Source organism: Vipera ursinii (assembly GCF_947247035.1).
Source record: "Vipera ursinii genome assembly, chromosome: 3".
NCBI classification, from domain to species: Eukaryota; Metazoa; Chordata; class Lepidosauria; order Squamata; family Viperidae; genus Vipera; species Vipera ursinii.
In genome coordinates, this window is record NC_139516.1 from 61,671,549 (window position 1) to 61,689,677 (window position 18,129).

The window sequence follows — 18,129 nt, forward strand, 5'->3', positions numbered from 1 at the left end:
ACATTCCTGCATACCTAAAGAATGTGTAAAATACACAGAAATCATTGCCTCACTCCTTATTGTTTCCAGTATAGGAGTGCACAGATTCGATGCCAGGTGGGAAAGAAACAGAACCTACAATGTGGTGCTATAACATACTTCCTCACCTCCTAAAAGCAGGGTGCCACTTCCAACAGATTATTCCATTTCCTACCTCTTAGCTTTCCGTTTTCTCTTTTCCGTCCATCGATCAACATACCATCACTACTAGGTATGCTCAAAGAGCTAAATACTTCAGTCTTCTGTAATATAACAGAGATTCCCCTTGTTTTTCTGAATCCCTACTTTGATTCCTTCTTTTGTGGCATTCATCACCCAAGTTTAATGACAGCATTATTAATAAGCATTATGCTTCAGAAATATATTGAAATAAAGACTGCTATTGGGAGATTCAGACCCATTTGACAGAAGGAAACAGAAGGGGGGGAAAAAGAAAAGGACATTGTAAACAAGAGATCGAGGAGAGGAGATTGTGTCACAGAAAAGACAGGGGCCTTAAGTTGTATTTAAAGAGAAATGACAACCATTGGGACCTAAAAACGATTTGGAATGAGTCTGTATCTTAAGGAGAAAAAAAGCAGAGTTACTGAAGATATCAATGAACCTTTCAAAAGGTAAGATCTACAGGTGGTCCATCGGCTTACAACCTCAATTGAGCCCAACATTTCTGTTGCTAAGTGAGACATTTGTTAAGTGAGTTATGTTCCATTTTATGACTTTTCTTGCTACAGTTGTTAAGTGAATCACTTCAGGGGTTAAGTTAGTAACACGGATCTTAAGTGAATCTAGCTTCCCCGTTGACTTTGCTTGTCAGAAGGTTGCAAAAGAGGAGTACAGGATGACTCCAGGACACTGCAACCACCATACATATGAGTCAATTGCCAAGTGATTGAATTTTGATCACATGAGTGTAATGGTCTTAAGTGTAAAAAATGATAAGTCACTGTTTTCAGTGACATTGTAACTTCAAACCATCACCAAATGAACTATTTTAAGTCGAGGACTACTTGTAGAAAGTTGGGAGAAGAAAATGTCAAGATATTAAGATAATGAGATATGAATGCAGACATCAATAATGACAAGACCATTAAAGTACTTGGACAATAATCATAAGGACCCTATGCTGGAAATAAGCAGGAAGAAAGGTAGTGTAGGAATTTATGGTGGGATGTCTATGAATATAGGGACAAGAAAGTGAAGTATTTTGGCAGTGGAATAGCAGCCAGGAAGTCATAATCAAGGCCAGAAACTAAGGGGTTACATAACTTAGTTTTTATTCAAGAAAGCTATAGTTTTAAGACTGGGTTACATAGCAGTCCATATCTGCTGTATGCCTTCATATATGCTCAAGACCTAAGCAACCCCCCTCCCATTTCCAGGTATCTAGTATATGTGAAGTGGTTATGGTTTTATGCTTAGTTGCCAAATCACAATACAGCAAGGCACCATCATAAAAAAAGAAACCTGTTTTCCCAATTAGATTTATTTTGTTTTTTAAGGTAAAGGTTCCCCCACACATGTGTGCTAGTCGTTTCCCACTCTAGGAGCCGGTGCTCATCTCCGTTTCAAAGCCGAAGAGCCAGCGCTTGTCCGAGGACGTCTCCATGGTCACGTGGCCAGCATGACTAGATGCCAAAGGCGCACGGAACGCTGTTACCTTCCCACCGTAGTGGTCCCTATTTTTCTACTTGCATTTTTTACGTGCTTTCGAACTGCTAGGTTGGCAGAAGCTGGGACGAGTAACAGGCACTCACTCTGCTACGTGGCACTCGGGATTCGACCCGCCAAACTGCCGACCTTCTGATCGACAAGCTCAGCTTCCTAACCCACTGAGCCACCGTGTCCCCTCTTTTATTATTTTATAAGCTGGTCAAGGCAGCGAACATATCTAGTTTTCTTTCTTCCTCCTACTTTCCCAACAGCAGGAAACTTGTTGCGAAGGTGAGCTGAGAGAGAATGACTGGACCAGAGTCATCCATCTGGCTTTCATGCCTAAGGCAGGACTCATAGTCTTCTGATTTCTAGATCAGCACCTTAACCACTATACCAAATTGGCTTTTGTTCTGGAAAAGTGGCTAGAACAAGGAAAGTGGAACACTTTTTCTAGTAAGAATCCAATACCATGAAGCATATTCACTGAGATCACTTGCTGTAGTGCAATTAATTCATTTACCTTAACAGCCCAAGGGATATCAGGTGGAGCTCCCCCACATAATAATGGACTTGCGGAATCATTCTAATAGAAAATAAAATAAAAAGATGTTTTTAAAAATCTATTTTGTGTTATCTGAATTGCTTGTTATAAATCTGTTTTTTCACGTTCAATGCCACCATTTATTTCTACTCACAAATACCTCTTTTGGTCCTGTCACAAGTAAAGAATTCAAAAATTTAAATGAATTATCTTTCTCTCCTAAACTATATATCATCGCAGGTTATTACTGGCACGTATTTTGTGTTATCTGAATTGCTTGTTATAAATCTGTTTTTTCACGTTCAATGCCACCATTTATTTCTACTCACAAATACCTCTTTCGGTCCTGTCACAAGTAAAGAATTCAAAGATTTAAATGAATTATCTTTCTCTCCTAAACTATATATCATCGCAGGTTATTACTGGCAGGTGTTTGGATCATTCTTAATAGGCTGCTAGGATTATTTTCAATTATTAAAGAGTTAAGCATGCCACCTGTCATTAACCAAGCTATAGTATAGAAAAAGTCTTCCTACCAAATGTCTTACTTATTTAATATGCATGAGAAAGATGGGACATTATCTGGCAGTTATGAACTTTGATTGGTAACTTGACATAATGATGGTTTCTTGCAATAGCTACAAGAACTGGAAAATACAGAATTATGATTATAATCTGAAGAAGACAGAATCCCAGAATTGCTCTGGTACAGAGAGTGGAGAAATTTGGTGGATAAGTGGTAACTACCAAAAATTATGTTATAGCTCAGTCATGATATACAACACATTTTAAAGATAAACTGCTGTGAACAAAACCCTCTAATAAGAAAACCAGCCATTCTTCTGACATTAGAAAAAATAAATTCCTAGAAATCAACTAATGCAAGAGTTCACAGAAAAGAGAAACTGCGCAAAAACTCACTGAATAATGTCAGCTTTGCAACTAGAAAAGAATTCCATGTAAAAACAGTCATGCACATAGGAAATGTCCGGTGTAGATTTTGGGACATGTATAATCAAAATTCTTTATACTTATTGAAATACAACCTTAGATTTAGGAACTAGATAATTGCTGAAATTTCAAAATTGTAATACTACTAGATTAACTTTTTACTGCAGAGAAGAAAGGATAATAATTACACACAATTATGTGGAATGTAAGAATCAAACCCTATCTGATGCACCTTTTAATCACTTTTTCAGATCAGTTTTGCTCATCCTTTTTCCAACCTTGAGACTGCACATGTTCTGCTTATATGTATTCATTCATTCATTCATATTTATATGACTGGCCATCTCATGACTCTGGAGAGCACAGAGTAAAAAGCTATACAACAGTGATATAAAATTAATAAATCCAGAAAATTAAAAAATGTGATTAATGGGCAGAGAGGGTAGCAGATATTTACACTAATAATATATGTAGTGATTTGCCTGGTCTGACCAGCAGTAGTGCTGAGCAAAACTAGTTTCAGCCTCACCAGTTTGATAAGATATGAAATTAAAAAACAAATGTGGATATTTGATCCAGGATGAATTACTGTTAACTTTTTGGATGATAACATGACAAAATTTTCTATAAGCAGGTTACAATAACAGTTGTTACCAGAGGTTTTTGAAACTTTTACCTTGTCTTTTTTATCAGTATTGTTCTTCCTGTTAACAGTTTTGTCATTAATATAGTATATAGATGACATGTTAGTAATTTGCAAATAGTTTTAGTAGCTTAAAAATCTTTTGAGCCTATTTTGCAAGTGTTGGTAAATTAATATGGTAGTAACGTATCAATCAGTATTCAACTAGTGGGTATGTGTATAGGTGTTAGCTTTTCTTTTTTCCCAAATTTTTAAAAATGTCTTATTGCTATGTGTTTTTGTTTGTTTGTTTTTAATCTTTAGGAGTTTTAAACTTTTTTTTGAATAAAATAAACATTTGAAACAAAAATCTTCCATCACTAAACAATTAAGGCACAATCCAGGCAAACACAATTACATAACAATGTTTAAGTTGTTGATCAAATCAGTGAACAGTTTTCTGTTGTCCTGTAATGGATTAACTCATTTTTAAAGTGCCTTACAAATCTAGGTGGAGGAACAGGCAGGTTAAGACTACTCAGCGAAACATCCAATCCATTCTGTGCACAGGCTACAAGTCTTAAAGCCACAAAAAATTCCTATAAAGGAAAAAAAAGTAACATAAAACAGTTTTACAGATAACGCATGGTTAATTCAAATCTCAAACATCAAATTTTTTTAAAAAAATTTTTGCACTGCATTGTGCATTGATATGAACTGAGGTTTGTCCTTGTTTTTCAAATTACGTGCTTTGTTAGCAAAATAATGTGATTTGTTCCCTAAACAGTTTTTAAAGTATAAATTGGAAGAGGGAAGCACACAGAGGCTCATGTAATTATATAGGATTTCTTGTCTGTTTATAAACTTTTCTATACTAGACTTGAGAAACAGTGCACATTTCCCAAAAGGCTTAATTGTATAATTTATTATTCTGTAATTTGTAATATTTCTCTTTTGTCTTAGAGACTTTTAATGATATACAATGCCCAATGTATTTTTCTCCCATCTATTGGGCTTAATATAACAAGGAGTGCAGACTTAATGAGAAATTTTATTTCCATCTTTGTCAATCTTCTATTTTGTAAGAGTTCTGCTGAATCAGGTCAAGGGTCCATTAAGGTGAGTGTCCTATGTAAGACAGTGGCCAAGCAGAGGCCAAAATATTCCACACCTTCTATTCCCAGTGCATTCCTGCCGGAGGTAGTTAAATAATTTCTCAGAAGTTTGCTGTCTGCTCCAATCTATGACTGCTCCCTCCTGGTTATGTGACTCACAGCAGAACGTAGGCAACTTATTTGTGCTTCCAAGCATGCATGCACATGCACATGTGTGCGCGCGCACACGTACACAGTGACAGAGACAAGATGAGGGAAAAGTGAAAATGCTACTCGATTACACAGAAGCAAATACAGGTACAGCTGGAAGACTCAAATCCAGGAAGTCCCCACCGGCACTTGAACAACATCCGCCCAACAACTTTAACAGGTGTAAATGATAACACCCCCCCCCAAAAAAAGGTGCCAGGCTTTTAACTACCATGTCAGCAATGGACAATCCTGAATAGAATTTGCACCTCAAAAGGCATCTGCTGGGAGTCTCCATATAAATGGGGCTACAGTATCCTTCAGACAGTGTGACTGCAGGATCCCATGTCAAACCATAGATCACATTGTGACTGGCTGTAAACTGAGGGCATATATTGGTCCAGTATCTGATTTTGTTTAATATAAACGATGCTGTGCTTCAATGCTTAGACGGCCTAGACATTAGTATTTGAACATATTTATATTTTATAGTGTTTTATTAATCTTGGTGATTTGTTAAGATAGATTGCTAGCTCATATGCTAAATACATACATACATACATATAGAATTTCAAGGCTATTTTCTACACATGCTCCCCTACCTTGTTAATAAAACAAAGACAGATGTTCACACTATAGTCAGATACCGAAATCTCTTTAAACTATTTTGAGACATGCTTTTTCCTGTTGTTATTTCATAACTGTATTTATATACAAAAGAAAATATGTCTTACCTGTTTGTTTAAGATACCTTTGCCATCTGTATCAGCAAGGTCCCAAACCTAAAATATAGTTAGATAAAAGAAGCATGTGAAGTGATGCCAGAAAGTTCTTCTATTTACCTTATCAATCTATTTTTAAAATGTTATATTTATTATTGGCAATATTTCAATACTAATACAGCTTAACTTTTTAATCTTAGTTAACAGAGATTACAATATTACAATTATTAGAAATCAATCTGAATCAGGTTTTATAGTTTTTGAATATCTTTAAAAATTAAATATTTTCTATGCATTTAAAAATCTTTAGATTACACTAAATCTTGGAGAATCTTTAATTTAATCAAGTAATACTTTCATTTTCAATACGCAGCTACTAAATACTCCTGGACACACCCAATATTGGATTCACTTCAACCACTTAAAATTAAAATGACTACTTTCCAAGAATAGCAGAATAACAGAGTTGGAAGGGACCTTGAAGGTCTTCTAATCTAACCCTTGCTCAAGCAGGAAACCCTATACCATTTCAGACAAATGGTTGTCCAATCTCTTCTTAAAAGACATTGGACAACCATTTGGAGCCCCCACAACTTCTGATTAATTCCATTTTATAATAATATAATTATAATTTTTTATATACGTGTATCTTTAATCAGTGGAACTTAATGATTTATTTTACACACATAATCACACTTAATTAAAAAAAATGATTAAGTTCCACTAATTACAGAAATGATTAAAGAAATGTAGCTATAACTCCAATGCAGAATGTAGCAGTAAGACAAATTGTTAACAAAATAGCAATATATGCAGGATCAAATTGAATCTTTATTTCGGTGAAAGACCAGCATAAGATAATATCAATAAGAATTACAATAACAATGCAATCTGTGAAATGTAAGATTCTGCAAGTTACAGTGTTTTTGTTTTCCTAAAAGCCAAAATAGATGATTATCCCCTTATTTGAAGATATCAATACCTTCCCAAGGATCAAATCTGTTAGTCCTGATTTTTTCAAAAAGACAGCTGCATCAGAAGCCAACACTCTTCCAGAATTACTAGGATCAACCTGCCAAAAAAGGCAATACAACTAATTAAAACAAGCAAATCTTTTAAAAATATACAGTTTTAACAAAAAAATTATTAACTCAGAAAATAGAGTAAAGAATTATGGAATATTTAATTATGTTGCATACACAATACTGTAGAACCATGTATACCATATGCTAAAATCATGGTGTTGTACATATATAGTTACAAAAAGTTACATCTATAACAACTTTTAACAAATAAATGTTCAAACACATCTATCCAGCTCCCAGATGTTATATAATACTAATACTAATATTAATACTATTACTATTATTACTACTACTACTACTACTACTAATAATAATAATAATAATAATAATAATAATAATAATAAAGTTAGAATGGATCTTGGAGGTCATCTAGTCCAACCCCCTGCTCAGGCAGGAAACCCTATACCACTTAGGACAAATGGCCGTCCAGTCTCTTCTTAAAAACTTCCAGTGTTGAAGAATTCACCACTTCTGGAGGCAGGTTGTTCCACCGGTTAATTGTTCTAACTGTCAGGAAGTTTCTCCTTAGTTCTTGGTTGCTTCTCTCCTTGATTAGTTTCTATTCGTTGCTTCTTGTCCTGCCTTCAGGCGCTTTGGAGAATAGCTTGACTCCCTCTTCTTTGTGGGAGCCCCTGAGATATTGGAACACTGCTATCATGTCTCTCCTAGTTCTTCTCTTCATTAAACTAGACATACCCAATTCCAGCAACCGTTCCTTATATGTTTTAGCCTCCAGTCCCCCAATCATCTTTGTTGCTCTTCTCTGTACTCTTTCTAGTCTCAACATCTTTTTTACATTGTGGTGACCAAAACTGGATGCAGTATTCCAAGTGTAGCCTTACCAAGGCATTGTAAAGTGGTATTAATACTTCACGTGATCTTGATTCTATCCCTCCGTTAATGCAGCCTAGCACTGTATTGGCTTTTTTGGCAGCTGCAGCCCACTGCTGGCTCATATTTAAGTGATTGTCCACTAGGACTCCAAGATCCCTCTCACAGTTACTACTATTGAGCAAGGTATGCCCTACTATACCTGTACATTTGGTTTTTCTTGCCTAAATGTAGAACCTTACTTTTTTCACCACTGAATTTCATTTTGTTAGATAGCGCCCAGTGCTCAAGTCTGTCCAGATCCTCCTGTATCTTAAGCCTGTCTTCTGGAGTGTTGGCTATTCCCGCCAGCTTGGTGTAGTCTGTAAATTTGATGAGTTCCCCATCTATTCTCTTGTCCAAATCGTTGATGAAGATGTTGAAGAGCACTGGGCCCAGAACAGAGCCCTGGGGCATCCCACTACACACTTCCCTCCATGTAGATGCGGTTCCATTGAGGACCACATGCTGAGTACAGCCAGTCAGCCAGCTACGAATCCATCTGGTGGTGATGCTGTCTAACCCACATTTTTCTATCTTATCAAGTAGTAGGTTGTGATCTACATTATCAAATGCCCTACTGAAGTCCAAGTAAATTACATCTACAGCATTCCTCTGATCCACTAATTTTGTCACTTGGTCAAAGAACGCAATAAGATTTGTCTGGCATGATCTGTTTTTGACAAACCCATGTTGGCTTTCAGTAATGACTTTGTTTGCCTCTAGGTCTTCGCTGATTCGTTGTTTGATTATCTTTTCCAGAATCTTCCCAGGTATTGAGGTCAGGCTGATAGGTCTGTAATTTCCTGGATCCATTCCCCCCTTCTTTTTTTGAAGATGGGACCTACATCAGCTGTTTTCCAGTCCTCTGGTATTTCCTCAGTGCTCCAGGATTTTTGAAAAATATAGTTCAGTGGTTCTGAGATCACATCTGCCAGTTCCTTGAGAACCTTGGGGTGTAATCCATCTGGTCCTGTGATTTGAACTCGTCTAGGCTGGACAGGTGCTCACTTACCATTTTCTTGCCTATCTTAACTTGTGTTTCTATTCTGTTTTTTATGGCACTATTTTTGATAGGTTGGTCTGTTTTTTCCCTTTGCGTAAAGACAGATGCAAAAAACGAGTTAAATAGTTCTGCTTTCTCCCTGTTGCTTGTCACCTTCTTGCCACTTTCACCCACCAATGGACCAATCATTTCCTTCACTTTTTTCTTGTTTTTTACGTTGAAAGAAGCTTTTTCTGTAGTTATTTTTGACTTTGGTCACAAGCCTTAGTTCATTTTGAGCCTTAACTTTTCTCACTTCATCTTTGCAGTCTCTCGAGCAGGGGTCCCCAATCCCCGGTCTGTGGATCAGTACCAGGCCGTGGCATGCCAGCAACTGGTCTGCACAAACAAGAAAAGCCCCATCCACAGGATGCAGGCAGCACACAAAATCAGGCCCCCTCTGGTCCATGGAAAAACCTCTCTCCACGTAACCAGTCCTGGTGCCAAAAAGATTGGGGACTTCTGCCTTAGAGTCAATATACTAAATATATATTGGTTGTTTTCTTGTATATGTTTCATTTCCCAAACCAGGTAATGTTGTGATTCAGGGTCAGCCTGTGGGTTCAGCAGTTGGGTCAGATGATTCAGAGGAGGAGGAAGGGGGTGTTGGAGAGGTTGCTGAGGGTGTTGGAGAGCTTGCTGATGAGAGCCCTCAGCCAGGCCCCTCCCACCTGGTTACGACGCAGACCCAGCTGTGTGAGCCTGACAGCGTGGATGAAGATGACCCACAGCTGGCCCTGTTCAAGGACGCCCGACGCAGGAGGCAGTCAATCAGGAGTAAACAGAGGAAGGCAATGGGGCACCTCGGAAGGAGGCAGAGAGAAGCCACGCCCTGAACTGTTTAAAAGGGGAATGCGTGGGAGGGCTGGTTTGCTAAAGGCAACCGTTTGAATAGCTCCTGTTTCATGGTTCGTGTCTTGTTCTGTTTGCTTTTGTGTCCATAAATTTGGCAGGCTTAGTTCCAGCCTCTTGCCTTCTTGTAAAAGGGGTTGTCCCTGCCTTTTCTGCAGGGCTGGTAGCAGGCTGGTACAGACCAGGTAACATTATCAGTGCTAGAAACAACCAAGCTCAGAGAGCACCAAGGACAGGGGGCATGAAGTACCATTAGTACTGATAAACATTGTATTCAAACAAATCACTTAAACAACGATAAAGTTTGAACTGGAATTATTCAGGATATGAAACAAGGTCCTTTGATTTTGTGCTAAGATATAAAATTAACTTTTAGCATACTTAAAATGCTGATTTTGCTCTATAAACTACAAAGTGGTTTATTTTATTCTATTTAAGACAATTAACCACAACAACCAAATGGGAAGTTATTTTATTTTAAAATAAAAGCAAAGAAAACAAGCTCACACTTACCTGACAATAATATTTTTCGTATACTGGATTTGCACTTGACAGCTAACAAAATATAATAATAATATATTATTGCTCAATTTTCCAAATGGGTTAATTTTAAAAATATAATAGATTAGTACAATTAGATAAACATTCAAAAACTAAAGATATGAGTATTTGCATAGAATTAACTTATGAAATCAAAATGGTAAGATTCCCTTTCATATGAAACAACTACTGTAAGATACAACAAAATATTATGATTAGCTTGAGACTATGCCATAAAACTCTTTATGCTGAAAGACAGTTCTGTTAAATTTTGTGTTTAAGGTTTGACAGTTGTTCTGAAACACAAATTCAGTAGGGTATTAATGTAAAATATATGAATCATTACTTAGGATACTAATTATTTATTTCTTTATTCCTATTTCATATCAGCCAGTCTTTTGCAGAATAGCAAGTTTCAGCCCACACATTTTCAAAATCATAGTATTAATAGTATTAATATTTATATTTACATCATGTAGTAATCCCAATCACTGATACAGTTTACAGTAGGAAAATCTTACAAGGCAATACATCATGTAAAATCATGGCAGTTACACATCATGAGATAAGATTACTTAATTGGCTATGGCACAACAGAATGTTAAAACAACTCAACTCAAGTTACCGTATTTTCCGGCGTATAAGACGACTTTTTAACCCATGAAAATCTTCTCAAAAGTCGGGGGTCGTCTTATACGTCGGGTGTTAGGGTTAGGGGCAGTTTTATTGTCCAATGTTACAGGAAAAACCAGAGGCAACACCCCTCCACACATACACACATGCAGCCAACCTCGGCAGCTCATTGATAGGGGGGAGGAAGGGGGAGGGAATCACAAAATTGCTGTCCATTGTCGAGCCCTGCGGGCCCAACACTACGCAGGGGGTCTCGTTCCAAAAACAAGCCCTGCTTCACCTACTCACACCCCCCCACTGCACACGGCTCGCTCCATGACCTGGCGCTCCGACAAACAAGGGAGGAGGTCGCCCGTAATCAGTAAGCCCGACTATCAGCTGATCGTCGGTTCCTGGCTCTGCAAACCCGACGACCAGCTGCTTCACGGCGTTTGCACGCGCCTGCATCGCAGGGCTTTGCTGAGGACCCCGCAGGCACTCAGGAGGACAGCCCAGTCTGCCTTGCCGTACAGGGAGCCTGGGCACTACAAAACATGCTAGCTGTTCCCTTGCCTGCCGACGGACCTGTGCCAGGACTGCATGCTATAGCCTGCGCGCTGGAGGCAAGGGCCGGCTGTTTTCCATCGGTCAGATGGACCGGAGCCGGGGACTGCTGGAGGGCGGCCCTGGGATGTGTGGACGAGCCCGCTGGAGCCAGATACGGATGAGGGGGGGCAGTTGGTTGGAGAGGGATAGGCACACACTGGGAGCACGTTAGTGTTTTCACCCGGGTTGGGGTAGAGGGGGTTTGGAGAAGAGTCACCCAGGATACTAACAGCAGCAAGGTTTACAACGCTGAAGTTGTCGAGAGTCGGAAGCATGTGGAGGTTAAAGAAACGCAGGCAGGCTCTGGATGCCGGAAGTGTACTTTGTACATTGCTAAGCACATTGATTTGTGCTTTATATCGTAAGCTGCCCTGAGTCTTCGGAGAAGGGCAGGATATAAATGGGATTTTTTTAAAAAAAATTGCGTACTACCGCTCGGATCATCTTGGAGACAGGGAGGCCTGGCCAGGCAGGGAGGGAGAGCTGACCCACCCAATCCAAGCAGACTTTGTATGCAGTGGGGTAGTCTTATACGGCGAGTATAGCCCAAACCCTATAATTTAACAGGAAAAGTAGGGGGTCGTCTTATACGCCCAGTCACCTTATATGCCGGAAAATACGGTATCTATTTATAAGTGAATTACTGTGATCTCTTAGTTTTCTTTCTTTTACAGGCACTTTTTGCACATGCTTCATTTCATAGTTTGAACACAAGAAAATTCAGTCACAAAAAGGTAGCACTCATGCAGAGGTATATTCACTGGTACAGTTATGTACACACTCATTATTGGCTCCATTATTGTTTGTGCAAGTGCAACAACTTATTGATGACAACTATGGATATGAAACAGTCCTTGGTTGCTCTATTGTTTCTTACAATACATCTGAGCAAAGATCAATGATTAAAGACACCACAATTCCACTGATACAACTGAATACACTTAGGATCATTACTTGTGTGGCAACCTGTGTGCCAAAATCTACATATACTCCATTAGTAAAAAGTTGAGTTTGTGTGTTATCTTATTCTACTGACCCAAAAGTGTTGGAAGTTCATGCTTTTCTGTCTCTTTTCCCCTTTCCCCTACACTTTTTCTTTTTCCCATTCCCTTCCCTATTTTCCTATTATTTTCTTTTTTAAAAAAAATTGTATTTCTGTATTTTATATTTTCCCCTTCATGGATTACTGCCTTGTCATGGCAAAGGGGCTTGCGTAATTCAATGAAGCTATGAGCTATGCCGTGCAGGGCCACCCAAGACGGACAGGTCATAACAGAGAGTTCTGACAAAACGTGATCCACTGGAGAAGGAAATGGCAAACCACTCCAGTATCTTTGCCATGAAAACCCCATGGACAGTACCAAAAGGCAAAAAGATATGACCCTGGAAGATGAGCCCCTCAGGTCGGAAGGCGTCCAATATGCTACTGGGGAAGAGCAGAGGGCTAGTACTAGTAGTGCCAGAAAGAATGAAGCGACTGGGCCAAAGCCGAAAGGACGCTCAGCTGTGGATGTGTCTGGTGGTGAAAGGAAAGTCCGATGCTGTAAAGATTTTTTCTCCATAGGAACCTGGAATGTAAGATCCATGAATCAAGGAAAGCTGGACGTGGTCAAACAAGAGATGACAAGACTGAACATCGACATCTTAGGAATCAGCGAACTAAAATGGACAGGAATGGGTGAACTTAATTCAGATAACCATCAGGTATAATACTGCGGGCAAGAATCCCTCAGAAGAAATGGAGTAGCCTTCATAGTCAATAAAAGAGTAGGAAAAGAAATACTGGGATACAATCCCCAAAATGACAGAATGATCTCAGTTCGAATCCAAGGCAAACCATTCAACATCACAGTAATCCAAGTCTATGTCCCAACCACCGGTGCTGAAGAGGATGAAATTGACTGGTTCTATGAAGCCCTACAGCACCTTATAGAATTAACACCAAAAAATGATGTCCTTATCATCATGGGGGATTGGAATGCTAAAGTAGGAAGCCAAAAGATAACTGGAATAACAGGCAAGTTTGGCCTTGGAGTACAAAATGAAGCAGGGCACACAAGCTGATAGAATTTTGTCAAGAGAATACGATGGTCATAGCAAACACTCTTTTCCAACAACCCAAGAGAAGGCTCTACACATGGACATCATCACCAGACGGTCAACACAGAAATCAGATTGACTATGTGCTCTGCAGTCAAAGATGGAGAAGCTCTATGCAGTCAGTAAAAACAAGACCAGGAGCTGACTGTGGCTCAAACCATGAGCTTCTCCTTGCAAAATTTAGGCTTAAATTGAAGAAAGTAGGGAAAAGCACTATCCCTGACGAATATACAGTAGAGGTGACAAATAGATTTAAGGAATTAGATCTGATAGACAGAGTGCCTGAAGAACTATGGACGGAAGTTTGTACAAGTAGCAACTAAAACATCCCAAAGGAAAAAAAATGCAAGAAAGCAAAATGGCTGTCTGAGGAAGCTTTGCAAATAGCTGAGGACAGGAGGGAAGCGAAAGGCAAGGGAGAAAAAGAAAGATACGCCCAATTGAATGCAGAATTCCAGAGAATAGCTAGAAGAGATAAGAATGCCTTCTTAAATGAACAGTGCATAGAAGAAAACAATAGAATAGGGAGGACTAGAGATCTCTTCAAGAAAATTGGAGAGATGAAGGGAACGTTTCATGCAAAAATGGGCAGGATAAAAGACCAAAATGGCAGGGACCTAACAGACGCAGAAGAGATTAAGAAGAGGTGGCAAAACTACACAGAACTATACAAGAACGAGCTTAACATCCCTGATAACCACAATGAGGTGGTCACTGACCTCGAGCCAGACATCTTAGAATGTGAAGTGAAATGGGCCTTAGAAAAGCTGAGCAACAACAAAGCTAGTGGAGGTGACAGTATTACAGCTGAGCTACTCAAAATCTTAAAAGACGATGCAGTAAACGTGCCACTCAATTTGCCAGTAAATTTGGAAAACTCAACAGTGGCCACAGGATTGGAAAAGTTCAGTTTACATTCCAATTCCAAAGAAAGGCAATGCCAAAGAATGTTCAAACTATCGCACCATTGCACTCGTTTCACATGCTAGCAAAGTTATGCTTAAAATCCTACAAGCTAGACTCCAGCAGTATGTGGATCGAGAACTACCAGAAGTACAGGCAGGATTTTGAAGAGGCAGAGGAACTAGACATCAAATTGCCAACATACGCTGGATCATGGAGAAAGCTAGGGAGTTCCAGAAAAACATCTACTTATGTTTCATTGACTATGCTAAAGCATTTGATTGTGTGGATCACAACAAACTGTGGCAAGTTCTTAAAGAGATGGGAGTACCAGACCATCTTATTTCTCTCTTGAGAAACAGTGAGAACTGGACACGGAACCACTGATTGGTTCAAAATTGGGAAAGGAGTCCGGCAAGGCTGTATACTGTCACCCTGCCTGTTTAACTTATATGCAGAGCACATCATGAGAAAGGCAAGGCTAGATGAATCGAAGGCTGGAATTAAGATTGCTGGGAGAAATATCAACAACCTGAGATATGTAGATGATACCACTCTAATGGCAGAAAGTGAAGAGGAACTAAAGAGCCTCTTGTTGCGGGTGAAGAAGGAGAGTGCAAAAGTTGGGTTGAAACGAAACATTAAGAAAACCAAGATCATGGCATCCGGCCCTTTCAATTCCTGGCAAATAGATGGGGAAGAAATGGAGGTAGTAACAGATTTTATTTTCCTGGGCTCCAAGATCACCGCAGATGGGGACTGCAGCCAAGAAATTAAAAGACGCTTGCTCCTGGGGAGGAAAGCCATGGCAAATCTAGACAGCACCCTAAAAAGCAGAGACATCACCCTGCCAACAAAAGTGCGTATAGTCAAGGCTATGGTCTTCCCAGTTGCAATGTATGGCTGTGAAAGTTGGACCATAAGAAAGGCTGAGCGCCAAAGAATTGAAGCTTTTGAACTATGGTGCTGGAGAAGACTCCTGCGAGTCCCTTGGACTGCAAGGCGATCAAGGAGATCTCCTAGAGGAGATCAACCCTGACTGCTCTTTAGAAGGTCAGATCCTGAAGTTGAAACTCAAATACTTTGGCCACCTAAAGAGAAGGATGGACTCACTGGAGAAGAGTCTAATGTTGGGAAAGATTGAGGGCAATAAAAGAAGGGGACAACAGAGAATGAGGTGGCTGGATGGAGTCACTGAAGCAGTAGGCGTGAGCTTAAATGGACTCCAGAAGATGGTAGAGGACAGGAAGGCCTGGAGGAACGTTGTTCATGGGGTCGCGATGGGTCGGACATGACTTCGCAACTAACATCATTTTATATTTTGATAAATAAAAATTTGAAATATTACAAAATTTACACAGACTCCATCTTGAGGAGGTTGTTATTCATAAATCTCAACATTTACATTTTGAGGGTGGCATATCATGAGGAAAACAAGCAGTAAAATCATAGTTTCTTTAGGCTCAAAACAACTGCCCACTCCTATCTATGTTATGATGTTACAATTTTCTACAATGGCATTTCCTCTCCTACAAAAAAAAAAAAATAGGATGGTGGTGGTCCCTGTGGCCAAAGGTTTGCCCAATCCTTTTCTACAACCTTACAACAAAAATAGAAATTCTTCTTCCTTGAAATATTATCTCTAAAATTGCTTGGAACTTCTTTTTGAGAATCTGTATTTCATCATTAGGCACTGTAAGTATGTGAAACTGTTTAATATTAGCTCAAATACTTCAAAATTTCAATTTAATTTAAATCAATAAATTCAAAGGGGCAAACAAGAGTGACAAGTTATAGTTCTAGGCTTTAATGGGGCATTAGAAGACCCCTACTAAAACAGGAAATAAGATTTAATTATTTATTTAGGCCAGCATTCCACATTATGCAATGACCAAGTGGATGTACCTGATAAGACCACAAGTTTAGATGGAAAGAAAATAACCCTTTCCTCTGTCATTTCCCAGCAACAGTATTTTATTTGTATCCCTTTATTATTTTTACAAATAATTTGTTTGCTATGGCTTATATTCCCCGCCAATCCAGGATGACTCCAATGTACGGTAGTCATGCTGAATATAACTGGGATAAGAGTAGTAAACAATCAATAGTAGCAATCATTAGACGACTTCTGAGGAAGGTTACTGAAGAAATGACATGTACATATGACATATGACAAACCAAGAGAATGACCTGGTTATTTTCCCCCCACTGGATTTACAAAAGAGGCTTGTTTCAAAGCCTTGAAGAAGTCTGTGTGATGGGACAAAGACGTGATGAAGAGAAATCAAATCCTATGACATCTGAATGAACTAAAGATCAGGACTGTTAGAAGTAAGGGAAAGGAATATAAAGTTGGTTTATTTGATCAAAATTAAAATAAAATGTTTTTACTTCTGGCAACTCTTTATGGATTTTGTGATGACACCAGGCCTGAAAAGATGATGTTTATGAATAAGAGATGGAACATGGAATGAAGAAATACATATTTGTAATTTCAGAGGGGGTAAAGGGTCACTAAATTTGTTTATACTTGTCATAAAAGTTGGAAGTCACTTCTTTATATAGGTAATCTTTAACTTACTATCACAATTGGGACTGGAATTTTGGTTATAAGTTGTTGCAGTCATAAATCAAGGCACCATTTGACCAAACTTGATTTTATGACCATTTTTATGATGGATAAGTGAACCACACGGTTGTAACTGCAAACCCATTTTATCCAACAGGCATTTTTGCTGGGTTTTACCAGAAAATGGCAAAATTGTCATAAAATATGACCATAGGATGCAAGCTACTTGCCAATGCCCTAAATGTGATCATGTAACTGGAGGGATGGTACAGCAGTCTTAACTTCGAAGATAGGTCCTAAGTAACTTTATTTGAATCCATTGTAACTTCAAACAGTCATTAAGTGACCAGTCGTAAGTTAAGGACTGCCTGTATATTTCTTTTTCTTTTCTTTATCACATTCTTACTTTTCTCTCCCTTTTTTCTTGCAGTTTTTACTCCTTTCTATTCTCTTATGTTTAGTTTGTATTAGATGTTACTATTATAACCAAAATTCTTAAAAAATACACATACAAACACATGCACAATTAATAATAATTAATGGTCTGATTCTGCAGGAAATTTTAAAATCTTCCTTCAAGACCAATCATAACACATTACAAAGTTTAATTATATAATGTGTGAAAAAGTATTTATTTATGGAGGTCATTCTCTCTCTGCATTTAGTTTTAGTAGATGACCTTGAATTCTAATACTATGTTTGTTAGAGTCAAAACTTCCCTATCTCAAAGTAAATATGTCCTGTGTGGTTGCTTACACCTCAGTCACTGTCTCCCTTATCCATCTTCATTCCAATCCCAAACCCGCAATGACTGTAGTCTAACCCCACAGAGGAGTTGCTCAGACATCCAATCATTCTAGTTGCTTCTTCTTTCCACTATTTTCTAGTGGTATAATATCCTTTTTAAGATGCAGTGGTCAGAGCTATATACAACAAATATAAACTCATCACAAATTTGCATACGGACATTTTGTATCAGCAGTTCTTTCAATTCTTTTCCTAGTGATTCCAAGCATGAAATTTACCTTTTGTTTCTCCTTCTCTACTCTTAATACAGTAATTAATATTGTCACATCTTAAGGCCAATTATAGCAAAGTCATCATTTTCAAACAAA

At 38.6% G+C, this 18,129-nt stretch overlaps 1 protein-coding gene across 3 annotated transcripts in view; it reads right to left on the bottom strand.

Moving 5' to 3' along the window:
• The window catches only part of EPS15 (epidermal growth factor receptor pathway substrate 15), a 65,661-nt gene that overhangs the window by 37,509 nt on the left and 10,023 nt on the right, over positions 1-18,129 (bottom strand). For all 3 annotated transcript variants that reach the window (XM_083359594.1, XM_083359593.1, XM_083359592.1), the window contains exons 2-6: positions 10,198-10,239; positions 6,815-6,904; positions 5,845-5,892; positions 4,310-4,405; positions 2,213-2,275 (exon numbers count right to left, since the gene is read on the bottom strand). In XM_083359594.1, coding sequence (XP_083215720.1) covers positions 2,213-2,275; positions 4,310-4,405; positions 5,845-5,892; positions 6,815-6,904; positions 10,198-10,239 — 339 coding nt within the window. The remainder of the gene's footprint in view (positions 1-2,212; positions 2,276-4,309; positions 4,406-5,844; positions 5,893-6,814; positions 6,905-10,197; positions 10,240-18,129) is intronic.